Source organism: Rattus norvegicus, chromosome 16, assembly GCF_021556685.1.
Source record: "Rattus norvegicus strain SHRSP/BbbUtx chromosome 16, alternate assembly SHRSP_T2T, whole genome shotgun sequence".
In the NCBI taxonomy this organism is placed as follows: domain Eukaryota; kingdom Metazoa; phylum Chordata; class Mammalia; order Rodentia; family Muridae; genus Rattus; species Rattus norvegicus.
Window position 1 is genome coordinate 66,607,605 of NC_141549.1, and position 16,717 is coordinate 66,624,321.

A 16,717-nucleotide genomic window follows, 5' to 3' on the forward strand; every position below is an offset into this window, starting at 1 on the left:
GAGATAGTGTTCTAGCATGAGAAGGAGAGGAGAAGCATTGTGGCTTCTGCAGAGACACACAGTGCCTAAGAACAGTCATTGAGCTGGAGGCCATTCTGGTCTACTTAGCCAATTCCAAGGCCGGCCATCACTACAGTGAGACCCAGTCTCAAAATCAAATGAATATCTATATTTATTTATACAAATCTACATACAGATATTCATTTTATATTGATATATATTAATTATATAACCTATATTACATGTATAATATATATTCATATGTGTGTGTATGTATGTATGTATGTATACACACACACATACAAATATAATCTTTGGAGCTGGGATATGGCTACATGGTACAGTACAAGCTAGGCCTGTACCAGACCCCAGCTCTGACTCCCAGCACCACTGAAGGAGAAATAGTCACATCCTTTGGACCCAGACAGACCGGGCTGAACCCCAAACTTGTCACTCACCAGTTGTGAGATTTTACATATGTAACTATTTCACAATATATATTTGAGCTCCTATTGCAAATGAGTTCAACTTGGCCACTAAAACACAGTAGTGAGCTGGACAGACTCCTATGCCAGCCCGGTGAGTTATCTGACCCTGTTTCCTGGTTTCCTCACCCTTCAGTTACTGGCAAGGTTTCCTAGGTGAGCAATGTGCTGTCAAGACTGGCACGCAGTGGCCATTCAATGTGCATTCAACAGACCTATCCAAACTTGTAATCAGAAGACGATGAAAAGAAAAAAAAACCCAAACAAACAAAAAAATGGGGTTGGGGATTTAGCTCAGTGGTAGAGCACTTGCCTAGCAAGCTCAAGGCCCTGGGTTCGGTCCCCAGCTCCAGAAAAAAAATTAAAAAAACAAAACAAAACAAAACAAAAACAAACAAACAAACAAAAAACACCAAACAAACAGAAGACGATGAACCTTCTTATGAGCTGGGTAAACACATAGGCTGATAGAGCACTTGTCCGGCATGTTGAAGCCTTGGGTTGGATCCCCCACATCAGTGCATGCCTGAAATTCCAGAACTTGGGAAGTAGAGGCAGGAGGATAAGAAATTCAAAGGTGAAGTCAGGAAGATAGTTCTGTAGGTAAAAAGCTCGCCAGGCAAGCAAGAAGATCCGAGTTCAATCCCCGTGACGTAGGGACAAGCCAGGTGTAGCAGTGATCACAGAGCTTAGGAGGCGGGGACAAGACGATCCCTGGGGCCTGCTGACCGTGGGCAAGCTATACCCTCAGAAAGAGACAGACAGCGAGGTAGAGAGCAGTTGAGGAAGACACCAGTCAGTCTCTGGCCACTACAAGCAACACACGTATATACATGAACACATACACACAGATTCAACACATAAGGACAAGAACTGGAAGGGAAAGGAGCGGGGAGGTGGGTCTCACAAGGAAACCATTGTTAGTTTTCCAAAAGTTGTTTTTCAAATTCAGCAAATAAAAGAGCAGGAGTGAGAAAGACATACTCTTCATGTAAGGCCGGCTGGGTGGCTCAGTGGTAAAGGTGCTTGCTGACAATCCTGATTGGACCTGAGTTCAATACCCAGGACCTACATGGTGGAAGGAAAGACCAGAGTTCTGGAAGTTATCTGGCCTGCACACAGGCACACAGCATAAACATACACACACTTTCACAAATGAATAAACATAATAAAAAAAATCCCAGTCAATCTGCTTGCACAGTGGACCTACAAACATTCCATCTTCACACCCAAGTTTTAATTAAATCTCATTAAAGACTGAAAACAAGCCAAGCCCCAGATATTTTATTCATTAAAATGTTGAAGGCTCCAGGCCTGCTGGCCAGTGACTGGAATCCCAGCACTTGGGAAGTGGAAGCAGGAGGTCCAGAAGTTCAAGGTCATCGTCAGTCATCCTTTATCGAGAATGAGGCTAGCCTGGGCTATATAGACTGAGTCTAAGGCTAGCCCAGGAAACTTAGAGACCATGTCTTAATAAAAAAAACAAAAGAGGAAATGGAGGGCTAAGACCTCCCTCTGTGGCAGAGTATCTGGACAGCGTGTGGGAGGCTTCTGATTCAATCCTTATCACTGCCAACAAGAACGGAGAGGGAAGAGGGGAACAGGAAGTGGCAGGAAGTTGTGACAGTACGTATCCATTGGTCCCAACATTTAGAAGTCTTCTAGAAGGAAGCCAACCAGGAAATGGAGGCATGGTCTGGATCAGATCCCTCTAACTGACAAGATACCTGGCCTGGGGTGAGGGCCTAGAAAGGAGAAGTGTCTAAGTATTCATGACAGAGCTCATGGACGGGTATGCGAAAGACCACAGCCCTCTGAGGAGATCGAAGGCCACCAGGACGGACAGACCAAGTCTCATTAATTAATTAAATGATAAGCTTACCAGTTTATTTAGATTCAGGCCCTTAGAATTTGGGTCCCGTCCAATGGCCCAGAGCAGGCAATCGACATCTGGAATCGTGGTCACGGTGGGTTTCCTACCGGGAAGTGCAGTAACCACATGGAGTTCCAAGCCCGATGGGGTCTTCTTTACTTCCTTAACCTATTTTAAAAAAATGTGTTACGTATGGGTGGGAGGAGAGGGGAGAAGGTAATAGTATCAAAGCAAAGCAGAGGAAATTGGGTTTTCCCCTCAGTACTAGAGACTAAACCCAGGACTCCACTCATGCTAGGCAAACATTCAACCACTGGGCTAGACCCCCACCCTCCTTTTACTTTTTTTGGGACAGGATCTCACTAATGGCATAGGCTGGCCTTAAACTTAACTCTGTAGTTCAGACATGCCTTGAACTCATGATTCTCCTGTCTCAGCTTACAGAGTAGCTGGGAGTGTAGACCTAAGTCACCAAGTATATATAAAGCCAGATATCTGTGTTTTCTGTTTTGTTTTTGAGACAGAATCTCAAATCTATATCCCAGACTGACCTAAAGTCTTCTATCAAATTTTCTGCCCCAGACTCCTAGGTGCTGGTACTACAAGCTTGATCCATTATAACCCAGTTAGAAGTTTTCACACTTACAGCTGAAACAGGTATTTAATTTTGGCCAAAGGCTGCAGACACTAAACTCCCCAGAGCCAGTCCTGGTTCCTTGATTGTCTGATTCTTCCAATGGCCAGGAGTCACATGGGACGGTTTAATAAGAATGGTCCCCATAGGGGCCTTAGCTTGGTCCCAACCTGAACCCCCAAGGCAAAGGACGGGATGAAAATCACAGAACGCTTGGATAAGGAAGTCTGTATGAGCTAGTGGTTCATTCCCGCTTATTAAGAATTATAACAGGCTGGAGAGATTGCTCAGCGGTTAAGAGCACCGACTACTCTTTCAGAGGTCCTGAGTTCAATTCCCAGCAACCGCATGGTGGCTCACAACCATCTGTAAAGGGATCTGATGCCCTCTTCTGGTCTGTCTGAAGACAGCTACAGGGTACCAACATAAAATAAATAAATAAATCTTAAAAAAAAAAAAAAAGAATTAAAACATCATGTATTCTATTTGCAGAGGGAACATGGGACAGTATCAGCCAAAAACCATCACACAAGGGGACAAGGTCAGTGGGAAGCTAATAAAGTCACAGACTGAGCACACAGTGGCCTTTGGGACTGACTGATACCGGTACTCTGTAAGGGTGAAGAGTTGGGTTCCTAGGATCTGAAGCCGCAGCTCCCCAAGGCCCTGGCTTCAGGCCATTACCGGCCTGGCCAAGCATATTCTGGGTGTTAGACAAGAATTATGCACCTTTTCCCATACATTAGGGCCTCAGGAAAAGCCTTGGGTTGGCCTGGCTCCCAACATGTTCCCTAGTTGGGTGGAACCGTTTCAGAAAGGATCAGGAGTGTGGCCTTACTGGAGGGGATGTGTCCCTGGGAATAGAGTGTGGGTTTTCAGAAGTCCAAGCCAGGCCCACCAGTAGGTCTGTCTGTCTTTTTGTCTGTCTGTCTCTCTGCCTGCTGCTTGTGGATAAAATGTAATCTCATTAACTACTGCTCCAGCACATGCCTGCCTACCTGCTGCCATGATCCCGTAAACTCACTCTCTGAAGCTGAGCAACCCCCCAGTCAATTAAATGCTTTCTTTTTTAAGTTGGTCATGATGTGTCTTCACAGCAACAAACAGTAACTAAGCCAGCACAGAAATGCTATAGCATTAAATCTATATGAATTTTTATTAATTAATTAACTAATTAATTAATTTCTGGGGCCAGTGAGGTGGTCACAGGACCTGAGTCTGGGTCCAAGCATATGGGGAAGCTCATAGTTAACTGCCTGTAAGCTCACCTCTGCAGAAATCTAACACTCTGGCCTCCCCTCCAAGGATACCTATACTCGTGTGTGTGTGTGTGTGTGTGTGTGTGTGTGTGTGTGTGTGTGCGCGCGAGTGGGTGTGCGTGTGTGTTTTGATTTCATGTATGTCCTGTGCATCACCTGTGTGCAATGCCTACAGAGGCCAGAAGAGAGCATCCTATCCCTTGGAACTGAAGTTACCGTCACCCATGAGCTGCCATCCCCATATAGCCCAAGTGTATCTTGAATACCTCAAGTCACCTTCAGGTTCTTATCATGCCAAGCACATGTAAATGTCATGTAATGACTGTTTGCTAGACTGTATTGTTTACAGAAGAATGAACAACAACAACAACACCCTGTCCCTGTCAGCAGAGGCACCCTTTCACTTCCAATCTTTACAGTCCAGGTGCGGATGGACACGCAGAGACCGTCCTTGCCGGTCCCCAGCTACGGTAAGGAAGGTCTCCAGGGTGGAGCGGATGGAAACCCTTCATCTCTGCATCCTCAGGGCACGCTGTCATTTACTACTCTCCTCAACACAGGCTATGCTGAAAGGGTAGCACAGACCTGAAGAGGCTAGTGCCCTAGAAAAATTCTACTGAAAGCAAGCAATTTCCCGAGGAAGAAAATACTTCGTAATGCTTTGATTAAATCAAATAAAATAGATAAAATACTTTGTAAAAACCATATGCTTGGAAACTGGATTTTTTGCTATGTCCTGAAAAATCTGAAAAATACGGTGTGCAAAAAGGAACACGAGCCATCATGTGGATGCCAGGATTTGAACTCAGGACCTCAGAGCAATCAGTGTTCTTAGCCACTGAGCCATCTCTCCAGCAATGAAGTACAGCTTTTTAAGACAGAAAAATTTGGCAGAAGCTGGGTGTGGCAGTGCACATCCATAACACCAGCACCTGGGAGGCTGAAGCAGGAGGCTCCTGAGTTCAAGTCTAGCCTGGACTACAAAGCAAGACCCTATCCAGTGACCGTATCGGGTGGGTGTAGGTAGGAGTGTGGGTGTGGGGGTATAGAGTGGGTATAGGTGTGGGGTGTGGGTATAGGTGTAGGGTGTAGATGTGGGGTGTAGGTGTGGGTGTAGGGTATAGGTGTGGGGTGTGGGGTGTAGGTGTAGGGTATAGGTGTTGGGTATAGGTGTGGGTGTAGGGTATAGGTGTGGGGTGTAGGGTGTAGGTAGGGGGTGCACTGCTAGAGACAGCTCAGAGGTTAGGAACACTGGCTGCTCAGAGTCAATTCTCAGCACCCACATGGCCACTCACTCACAACTGTCTGTAACTCTAATACCACGGGATCTGATACACCCTTCTGCTCTTCCAAGTCACCAGGCAAACACACAGCACACAGACATCCACAAAGGCAAAACACCTACACACATTAAGAAGAGAGAGAGGAAGGAAGTCGCTGGCACAGGAATCAGAAGCAGGCTAAGCTGCAGTAGAGGAAGCACACGCCTCGGGCTGCCCGGAGGGTATCTCAGTGGTCGAACCCTCTCCCAGGATCTCCTGCTCTACCCTTAGCCCTGAAAGTGACTGACGGGCCGCACCCATGTACCTGTGAGAACTTCAACACCTCCACGCCAGCGTTCTCCAGCTCCTCGGTGCAGTTGGAACTGATGAGTGAATCAAAGCTTCTAAGCACCTGCATTTACCATGGGCAGCACAGGGATGGACGGTGGGAAAGACGAAAACCTGATTAGAGCCAAGCAGCACAGGCCTGGGTGTGCCGTTCCAGTGCCCTGTTATCCTGCCTGCTCCGCACATGCTCACACTGGCACACTTAGCAGACATCCACTAGCCTATGTCACCAGTCTGTACTGTACTCGGTTTCATCAACACCTGTTAGAGTTCTGGAACATGAATGGTCAAACGTCAGACCTCGACTAACTTCACGTTCCTCTCCTTCTGTTCTCCTTTCTTTTTCTTTCTTCCCCTCTGAGGAAAACTCTTTCACTTATCCTGTGAGAAACAGTAGCTACAGCCAGCATTTTAAACTTTTAAACTGGTGGAAGTGAATGTGTGTGTGTGTGCGCGCACGGGGGTAGGGTGGGGGGTGGGGTGGACACAAAAATCTGGCAACAGAAAGAAAATTTTTCTGAATATAGTATGACCCAAACTTAATTACGAACCAAATGGACAAAGACTTCATCATACCATGGATCTAAACACATCACACGTGCCACTTAGTGCCAATGACCACTGAAAACTTCGGGTCAGGTTTAGGACTACTCTATGTGAGGCCTGCAGTTACAAAGCTCTTAAGAGTTCTTAAGAGCCATAGGCTCTTACAGAGACATACATATTCCTACCATCACTTCTTAGCATGTTAGGGTAAACCAGTGTAGTTTGGACGGTGCTGTATTAGAATGTTCATTCTAGAGTTTACAAACCTGACCACACTGCCTGTAGCGATTTGAGCGGGCATCCCACACAGGCTCAGATATCTGAGTACTGGGTCTCCTGTCAGTGCTGATGTTTGGTGGTGGTGGGGTTAGTTCAAGAGGCACAGCCTTGCTGGAGGAGCAGCTCTGAGGAGGTAAGGCCTCAGGACACTGCCAGCTCACTCTTTCTGCTTCCTGTTGGTGGCTGACCTCTCAGCTTTGGCCATCACGCCTGCCATTTGTGGCCACGATGTCCTGCCACAATGGGTTCTTTTCCCTCTGGAACAGTAAGCCAAACTCAACTCCTCCTCACAGAGCCTTTGGTCCTGGTGGTGCCACCAACCGAGAGCCGCTAATGCACTCTCTATCCCTACCGAAGAGTCAAACGTCAAAGTGAGCCTGATTCTTTTCTAAAGAGAGAGATACTGGGTATCCAGATAATAACGGGAAGTGGTTTCAGGGTGTGTTCTGAGTCTGACTCTGGGCACTGTGAAACGCGAAATCGACAGGTAAATACACTTGAGCAAGTTGACCTAGAACCCACAGTGGAAAGAGGAACTACTCCCAACAGCTGTCCCCTGACCTCCACCCAGGCAGCATGGTATACACCCATCACACACACATATCATAAACACACAACGATAAATTAAATTAAAAATTAAAAACCAGGCGATCTCTAGTTTTTTTGAAAAGAAAAAAGTTTTCCTCTAATAAGGAAAAAACCAAAATCAAGGAAAGGAGACAGGAGCTAGGACTTACCTTATCATGCCTGATCATAAGAGACGTCTTGGAGCCCAGGGCGGAGAGGATGCCTGCAATCTCCACGGCAATGTAACCGGCACCCACAATAACGCTGCGGCTGAAAGGCAAGCAAAGGGCGACCGTTTCTTAAACTGATTTGGAATGGCTTTAGTTAGTACAGTTAGCTTACAGTTAGTATAGTTAGCTTAGTTAGTACAGACTAACACGCTTCCCTCAGGCTCTTTGCCCACTTTAAAAAGCATTTTAAAATGTTTTTTTTTTTTTTTAACATTTTATGAGCAACATGGTGACGTGCACTGAGATTCCAGCATTTGGGAGCAGAGGCAGCCTGGGGGGAGTTCGAGGCCATCCAGAGCTACACAGCAGGACCCCATTCACAGGCAGAACAAAACAAGTTTCTCTCATGGAAGAAAGAAAGATATTTTTATTTGACATTGAAGTTCCTCGTATCCTATTTTCATTTATTCATTATTTATTTAGAGCCGGTCGCTGTATCCCAGTCAGCTAATACGTAGCTGAGACAGGTCCTGAACTCCTCCATACATAAATCTAAGGGAGTCTTTATTTTCAGGGCTGGGGACATCTCCTTGGTCATTATTCAGTTCTATTAATCCTTGAAGCACGATCAAAGGCCAATTTAAGAGAGCCATTTTAAGTCAGGCATGGTGGCTCATGCCGGGGGATTACTGGCATTTGGGTGGCCCAGGCATCAGTTGAATTCGACTTCCTGAATATATTCTGATTTAACAAAAGAGCTTAAGCCTCCGTTAAATGCTTGGATGAATGTCTGCATCGATGGTGGAGAAATGCTGTTGCTTGAGGATTACTTTGGGCTACAGGTTTTCCAAGGCTCTGAACATGCCCCTCCCTCTGTTGCGACACATGGGAAGTATTTAGAGGAAAAGTAGATGAACCCTCCTCCAGTACTATCCGTAGAAGTGCCAGCCTACAGAGGCTTCCTGGCCCGGCTGAGGGATAAAGAACCCAGATGGACACAAGTGACCAGCGAGGACCCCCTCACCCTCAAGTCTGAGCACAACTCAGTTTCCACCCTAAACCCTGCGAACCAGCTCCCTGGCATCCCTGTCCCTCATTCCTGTCTCTTCCTTTCCATGTCCCCCCCACCTGCTTTTGATGCTGATAGGGTATGACCCAGGGCCCTTTCCAAACTAGGCACACTTTGCCTCTGAGCTGTATCTCCAGCCTTAAAAACAACAACAAAATGTTTAAAGACTGGCCTTGCCAAACGGCCAAGGCTGCCTCTGAGTCTGTTCAACAGGGAGCTTGAATCTGCAATCCTATGGCTTCAGCCTCCAGAGTAGCTGGGCTTATAAATCCGCACACCGTAAGGGCTGGCCCATGAAGAATTTCTAAAGAAAGAAACACACCCTCAAGTTTGTCAAAGGGGAATACTTGAGAGTAGAGAGCTTAGAAACCATGGTGGATGCCTGAAAGATGGGTATTTTTGCAAGGGTTGGGGACAAGTGCAAGGGACAGGTTACCATCACACAGCTTCCTCTGAGAGCTGCGAGCAGCCCAGGGCTTCCCCAGAGCTCCCACTGGTGCCTTAACCTCACCCTGTCACTACAGTGTACAGCTACCACATGTGGCCTTCCAGAGGGTTCGAGCTGCCCACCCCATCCAGTCATAAGCCCTCAGGTAAATATGAAATCCTTCAGGGATTAGCATTAGTTCCTCACATACAGGATTTGTTCAAGACTATAGGTTATAATAAAAGAGAAAACCTTACAAGAGAATGAAAAAAAATAATGTCTAAGAAATAGCTTTGGATCTTTCTAGGTAGCCCAGGTTGGCCTTGAACTCATCCTATGGCAAGCTATCCCCCTGCCTCAGCCTTCCAAGTAATCAGGAGCACAGGGTTGCAACTGGATATTCTTTGTTTTTTTTTTTTTTTGACACAAGGGTTGCCACAGGTTACCCAGCCTAGCCTGGAATGTCTAGGTTCCAGCCATTCTCCACTCTGGCCTCCTAAGCAAATGGGAGCACAGGCAAAAGGCACGATGCCCACCTCAGCTGTGAACTTCCTTCTGTTCCCAGAGCCTTCTTTTTTTTTTTTTTCTTTTTTTTTTGGAGCTGGGGACCGAACCCAGGGCCTTGCGCTTCCTAGGTAAGCGCTCTACCACTGAGCTAAATCCCCAGCCCCTCCAGAGCCTTTTTTAATGGCCTGAATGAATTCATTCATTAAGCCTGTATTCATATCAATAAAAGTGTACTGTTGGGGTTGGGGATTTAGCTCAGTGGTAGAGCGCTTGCCTAGCAAGCGCAAGGCCCTGGGTTAGGTCCCCAGCTCTGGAAAAAAAAAAAAAAAAAAAAAAAAAGAAAGAAAGAAAGAAAGAAAAAGTGTACTGCATAGTTCTAAACTACGTAATGGGTAGTCTGTAATAGTTCTCACCCCCGGGCCTGCTCCGGGTGGGTCTGAACGGACACACTCGTCATCCCAACACATCTGAGTCATGGCTACCTTGGCTCACTTGCATCATCTCTGTGAAGCCTGAACACTTCTGGTAGATCGTGCTGAGGCAGGTGAGTGAACTGAGATTCGGAGTTCAAGACAGCTCGGGCAACTCAGAAAGGAAGGCGGGGTGGAAAAGCACGAGCCGGGTTCCCAGGAGAACGGCATCCCGGAGTCAGATCTGCTCACCTGGGCAAGTCTTCCAGCTGAAAGAACCCATCACTGGTTATCCCCAGGCTGGCACCTATGGAGAGAAACACCAGAGTGATGATAAACACACGGCTTAACCTTACTTCTCAGGGATGAGGTAAGGGTTTCCTACTGTGATCTACACTGACCTGGGACTACTGTGTAGCCCAGGCTAGCCTCCATCTCATGGCAGTCCTGCCTTGGCCTCCTGAGCACTGGAGATTTGCGGTATGAGCTCCTGCCGTGCCTGGCCAGAGCACAATTTACTCAAGACCCAAACAGTTCTCAGAAAACTCGGTTTTGAGAGCTTTGCTAGACCTCTGCTGAGAACATGTCTTTTTGAAGTCTTTCACATTTATTTCAAGAAACGGCAACAGTGAGGGGTAAGCACATTTAGATTCCCGGAGGGACCAAGGTCCTGTCAGTGTCATGAACAGACTCCAGCTCAGCTCTGCCTCCAATCCCAAGCAAAGGCAGGAAGCCAGCAGCTAGGTCTTGGCTCCCTTCACCGCCTGCACCTTCCTTCTTCTTGAGATAAGGCTCTCTACACAGCCCCGGCTGCCCTGGAGCTCACTTTGTAAACCAGACTGACCTCAAACTCACAAGAGAGCTGCCTGCCTGCCTCTCCCTCCCAAGCGCTGGGCTTCAAGGCCCCACCACTCCTGGCTTCCACCTTTTTTCCTTCGAGACTACCCATAGAGTTGTGGTGTTGATTTCCTCCTCGAATACTCCAACTCCATGTTTACATCTGTCCTGCTCCGTAACATTTCTTCCCGTATCTGTCCCTTTTCTGCAACACTCGAGGCCAGAATTTCAAATTTCAGAATTGGGAACATGTCTATGGGGGCATTCCTTCTTTAATTAATGTGAACAAGTAATCCCAGGCTGTGTAAGAAAGCAGGCTGAACAAGGCGAGGTTAGCAAGTCAGTCAGCAGTGTTCCTCCGAGGCTCTGCTTCTGCTCCTGCTGCCTCTAGGTTCCCACTTTTGAGTCCCTTCCCCAACTTCCCTTCGTGATGAACTACAAGTCTGTGAGCTGAAATAAATCTTTTCTTTTCCCGCCCAAGTTGCCTTTGGTCCTGTGTTTTATCGCTAACTCAGACAGATGTCTGAGGAACGCAGCCCTAGATTGAACTGTACATAATAAACTGGTCATGGTGGCACAGGCTGTAATCCCAGCACTGGGGCCAGAGGCAGGAGGATGAGGAATTCAAAGTAGAGTGTGGACTCGAGACCAGTCAGGGCTTCAAGACCTATCTGTATTGGGGGGAGGGGGGTAGGTAACATAAAGGTACTTATAAAACATGTTAAATTAATTTTGTACGTGAAATAAAAGTCTCCTGGGCAAAAATTTCTGACTGTTATATGCAAATACTCAAAACAAACAAAAAAGAAAACAAAACAATGTTAGATTTTGGAGCATTTCACACTTTCAACTTTCAGAACACGGACATTAACCTGTTCATTTAAAATTAAATCTCTAGCCTCTCACCGTGGCCTGGAAGCCAGTGTTCCGCTAGCAGCCTTCAGATGGAGATGTAGAGCTCTCAGCTCCTCCTGCACCATGCCTGCCTGGATGCTGCCATGTTCCCGCCTTGATGATACTGAACTGAACCTCCAAACCTGTAAGCCAGCCCCAACTAAATGTTGTCCTTATAAGAGCTGCCTTGGTCATGGTGTCTGTTCACAGCAGTAAAACCCCAACTAAGACAGGGATAAACTGCATTTTACCCAATCTAAATGCCATGAGCACATGTGCACCCTGGCTGGTCTCAGGGAAGTTATGTTTAAAAACGTGTCTTTAAATCAGTAATACACAGCACCTGACCTTTGGTAGGCTGTCTTCAGCCCATCCCCCCTAATCCAAGCACAAGTCTGAGCAACTGCCTTCAGAATGGGGCTGAGAGCTCCTGCAGACTATGTCATCAGCCTCCCAACCATGTCCAGCCTTGAAATTCTCTCTGAATACAATCACTGTCAGTTTAGTTTCTGGACATCACACAGATCCTGTCACCGTTTGTAAGCCAATAATGAGTTTGCCGCAGTTACTGAAGCCACCTTCCTTTGGCTTGATGAGTCTCCATAATTTCACTGTAACTTAATTCTAGTCACAGCTCAAAACACTTGCTTTAAGAGGTTCAGTGCTTGTCAAACTGACTGAATTGGCTGAAAGATCCTTCAAAGATGTCTTCATTACCGGTTCTTCTGGCTGCTCTCTCTCGGCACATAGTTCTGAGAGTCCCTTTCTTAGGAGTCTTCCTGGTTCATGTCTGTCTCTACAGATCCTCCCCAGTCAGAACACAGCCCGAGCATGGCGTCGCTCTCCTCAGCCCTCAGCATGAATTGTCTGATGCTCTGAAGAAAGCTGGCTACTGCAGGAGACTTTAGTCCGCCTCATTTTTTTTATATTTTTATTGGATATTTTCTCTATTTACATTTCAAATGTTATCCCCTTTCCTGGTCACCCCCTGAAACCCCAATTCCATCCCCCAACCCCTGCCTCATGAGGGTGCTTATCCACCCACCCACTCCCTCCCGCCTCCCCACCCTGGCATTCCCCTACACTGGGGCATCGAGTCTTCACAGGACCAAGGGCCTCTCCTCCCACTGATGACTGACAATGCCATCCTCTGCTACATATGCAGCTGGAGCCGTGGGTCGCTCCATGTGTACTCATTGGTTGGTGGTTTAGTCTCTGGGAGCTCTGGGGTGTCTGGTTGGTTGATGTTGTTGTTCTTCCTATGGGGTTGCAACCCCCTTCAGCTCCTTCATTCCTTTCTCTAACTCCTCCATTGGGGACCCCATTCTCAGTCCAATGGTTGGCTGCAATCATCCGCCTCTGTATTTGTCAGGCTCTGGCAAAGCTTCTCAGAAGACAGCTATATCAGCTTCCTATCAGCATGTACCCCTTGGCATCGCCAATAGTGACTGGGATTGGTGACTGCATGTGGGATGGAGCCCCATGTGTGGCAGCCTCTGGATGGTCCACCTCATTTTTAGACCCTGGTATCCCATGCTCAAACCACCAATTAAAGCACTAAACACCTACCTCAAGACACTCTAGGCCTTCACCATCTGGTGCCTTAGAAAGCTTACTTTAGAGATTGCATTTTTTTTTTATTATCTCAGTTAATGAAGGGATATTTTAAAGCATTTAAAAAGTGAGGCTGATTGAGCTTGCTATAGCAAAAATGTCTAGCCTATCGCATGTTCTCTTCCTCATGAGACAAGTCGTTACATAGGCTCAAAAAAAGTGAGGCTAAGCCTCAGGAACTAATGTGTATGGACAGCATGTGTGAGAGTCTGATGGATAGATGGATGGATGGATGGATGGATGGATAGACGGACGGACAGACGGACGGAAGGACAGACACACTCGAGGGGGAGTGAGATCAGGACACTTCCCCATCCTAGGCTTCTCCTCTCTCTATAGACAGAATCAATCATTTGGTTTCTATTATTGTTTTGCTTTTTGTTAATTTTTATTATTTTATGGTTATAAGTGTTTTAACTGCATGTATGTCTCTATACACTGCGTACACAGTGCCTGCAGAGGCTAGAAGAGGGTGTCAGATTTCCCAGAACTGAAGTTAAAGTTGGTTATGAGCATCCATGTTTGAGGCTAGCCTGGACCACAGAGTGAGAGCCTGTCTTAAAACTAAACAGTGCCCCAAAGAATACAGGCAAGGAGGCGGCAGTTCCAATGCCGGGAACTGAACCCCAGTCCTCTGCAAGAGCAGCAAATGCTCTTAAGCACTGAGCCATCTTTTTACCCCTACTGTTAGATTCTTTTTTTTTTTTTTTTGTTCTTTTTTTCGGAGCTGGGGACCGAACCCAGGGCCTTGCGCTTCCTAGGCAAGCACTCTACCACTGAGCTAAATCCCCCAACCCCTGTTAGATTCTTTTAAGGACCACATACATATACTTATTTTATATATAGTATTATCTATATTTATAGATGGGTGTTTTGCCTGCATGCATATATGTGCACCATGTGCATGCAGTGCCTGCAGAGGCCAGAAGGGGACACTGGAGTCCCTGGAACTGGAGTTACAGAAGGTTGTAAGCTACTAAATGGGTGCTAGAAACCGAAGTCAGTTCCTCTGGGACAGCACCATCTCTCCAGGCCCCAAGCCCCATCAGGTGCATAATGATTTATTTTTTGCACTGCTGGAAACTGAACTAAGGCCTCACGCCTGCTCGGCAAGCCCTCTGGCACAGGGCACTAACCCAGACCCCCGCAGGAACCTTCATTATCCCTTTTTCCTTTTGTTCTCCTTTTGGTGACATCCTATGGCATTTTAGTTTAATTACTTTACTTTTCAGACAGGAAAGCATGCTTCTTTAGACGGCCACAGAGGGCAGCGAGCACAGCAGTGGCATTGGAACCGCCGGCTCCCTGCCTGTATTCTTTGGTGTACTGTTTAGTTTTAAGACAGGCTCTCACTCTGTGGTCCAGGCTAGCCTCAAACTCAAGGCGATGCTCCTGACTTCGTCTTCTGTAATGGTTAATCTTGATCATCAACTTTGCAGGATCTGGATCAACTAAGCGAAGTACCTCTGGGCAGGTACTTTCCAGAAGGAGTAACGGGGAGTGCGGTATGTGTTGCGTAGGTAAATTGTCATTTGCTGTTTGTGCTGTAGATTAGTGGACTCTGGGAGTGAGAAGACTTCCCTTGTCCCAGGCTCAAGCCCTTATGTCAACCAAGACGCCCCAGCCTGGGTGAGGCTGAATCACTGCTTCTCTGACAAGAAACAAGAACAGCTAAGGGTATTTAACTCTGTGCACTGAAAACAGATAGGTGACAAGCCATTTCCAAGAGGCTACTGCTTACTGTCTATCCCAGCATAGAAATCCCTACGGCAAGAAGAAGCCGAAAGCTGTGCCTGGGATCTCCCAGCTGGGAGTCCCAGGGCAGCCATTTCTGAAGGACGCTGTAGGTGCCTAATGCTACAATGTTACTTTTGCTCGCTCTCCCAGTTACACTATTCTTAAAGGTTTCTGCTAGGTGTTACATCTGATCTGAAGATGTTTTGCTCCCTGCTGCTCCCTTCTGTTTATCAGTTCCCTGCCATCTGTTTTTCTGTCTCCTCTGTTGTTCTGTTGCCACCCCCTCCCCCTTTAACTGACATGGGAACACAGTTGCTTCAGTCCCTCAGTGCGTCAGAAACTCTCTAGGAATCCCCTGGGGCCTGCGGTACCAGAATGGAACTGCGGAGACATCCAGCCTTGTAGAGTGAGCAGGGGTGCTCAGCCTCTCTGGCACACAGACAACCTTGTGAGCGCCTGATGACTGTAAGGCCAGAAGGTGTTGGAGCCACAGGAACTGAGGCTGCAGGTGGTTCTGAACCACCCTGGTGGCGGTGGAAACTGAACTTGGGTCCTTTGCAAGAGCAGCAATGTTCTTTTTTCTTTTTTTTCGGAGCTGGGGACCGAACCCAGGGCCTTGCGCTTGCTAGGCAAGTGCTCTACCACTGAGCTAAATCCCCAACCCCGCAGCAAGTGTTCTTAACCACTGAGCTATTTCTTCAGACTTATCCATTTCCTTTTCCCCACTAAACAATGAATACTGGAGTCTGGTTCCATCAGGGTCATGCCCTCCCAGTATTTCCAAGTAAATATTACATTACTTGAAAATGATACCTTTGTATTTTTTTCTCTAGCTTTGGGGGTTATAAATCCTGCTTAAAATTCCAAAGGGAGGGGCTCAGCCGAATCTGGCACCCTCTTCTGGTGTCTGAAGACAGTGACAGTGTACTCATACATAAAAAATAAATAAATAAATCTTAAAAAAAAAATTCCAAAGGGAGAGAAAACAGCAATAAACGAAGTATATGCATGCATGCATGTATGTATATATGTAGTATGTATGTATGTATGCATGTATGTATGTATGTATGTGGTGGCACATGCCTATAATTCCAGTAGACAGAAGAATCAGAATTTAAGGCCATCGCTGATTACATAGTAAATTCAAAGTCAGCCTGAGTTATATGAGACTATCTCAAAAACAAAACAAACAAGAGGGAAAGATCTGTTTAAGGCATAAAAGCACACACTCAAAGTGCTCCATTAGCAAGATTATCACAAGCTTTGAAGCCGGTCCATGAGAGTCAAAAAGATGTATAAAGTGTGCCCTACTGCTTTGATTTTTGTTAGCTGTCAATATGGAAGAATGTAGAATAACCTGGGAGATGGGCCTCTGGGCATGTCTATGACAGATTAGCTGAATGGGAAGATCCACCCACTGTGGGTGGTGTCATTCCCTAGCCAGGGATGTATGGAGAAAGAACTGGGCAACAGCAAGCATGCGCTCACTGCTGTTTCATCACTGTGCTGTGCTGTGCCCAGTTCCCTCAAGTTCCCACTGCTGTGACGTCCCTACATGGTGGACTGCAATCTCAACTGTGGCGAGGAACAAACCCTCTGTTGCTTAAGTTGCTTTTGTTGACAGTATTTTAGCACAGCAATAACAAATTAAGAAACTCACTATCCAAGATGTATAATAATATGTGGGAGAAAGAATGACTAATGCCTCTTAAGAGAGAGTACGGGAAGTTTGTTCATGAGTCACTGATGACTCTTTGCCCAACATATAGACACATGGCCCATAGGACCACCCCTGAGAT

At 46.7% G+C, this 16,717-nt stretch overlaps 2 protein-coding genes across 4 annotated transcripts in view; one reads left to right on the forward strand and one right to left on the reverse strand.

The window, feature by feature from the left end:
* Nucleotides 1–16,717, forward strand: part of Erich1 (glutamate-rich 1) — a gene marked incomplete at its 5' end in the record, with an annotated part of 52,793,804 nt that overhangs the window by 35,737,045 nt on the left and 17,040,042 nt on the right.
* Nucleotides 1–16,717, reverse strand: part of Gsr (glutathione-disulfide reductase) — a 43,009-nt gene that overhangs the window by 7,992 nt on the left and 18,300 nt on the right. For all 4 annotated transcript variants that reach the window (XR_015639283.1, XR_015639284.1, XM_087587400.1 and 1 more), the window contains 4 exon segments: nucleotides 10,089–10,143; nucleotides 7,424–7,523; nucleotides 5,839–5,925; nucleotides 2,368–2,526 (listed from right to left, as the gene is read on the reverse strand). Coding sequence is in view for 2 of the 4 variants with exons in the window: in XM_087587400.1 (XP_087443526.1) it covers nucleotides 2,368–2,526; nucleotides 5,839–5,925; nucleotides 7,424–7,523; nucleotides 10,089–10,143 (401 nt within the window). In the remaining 2 variants the exon portion in view is untranslated.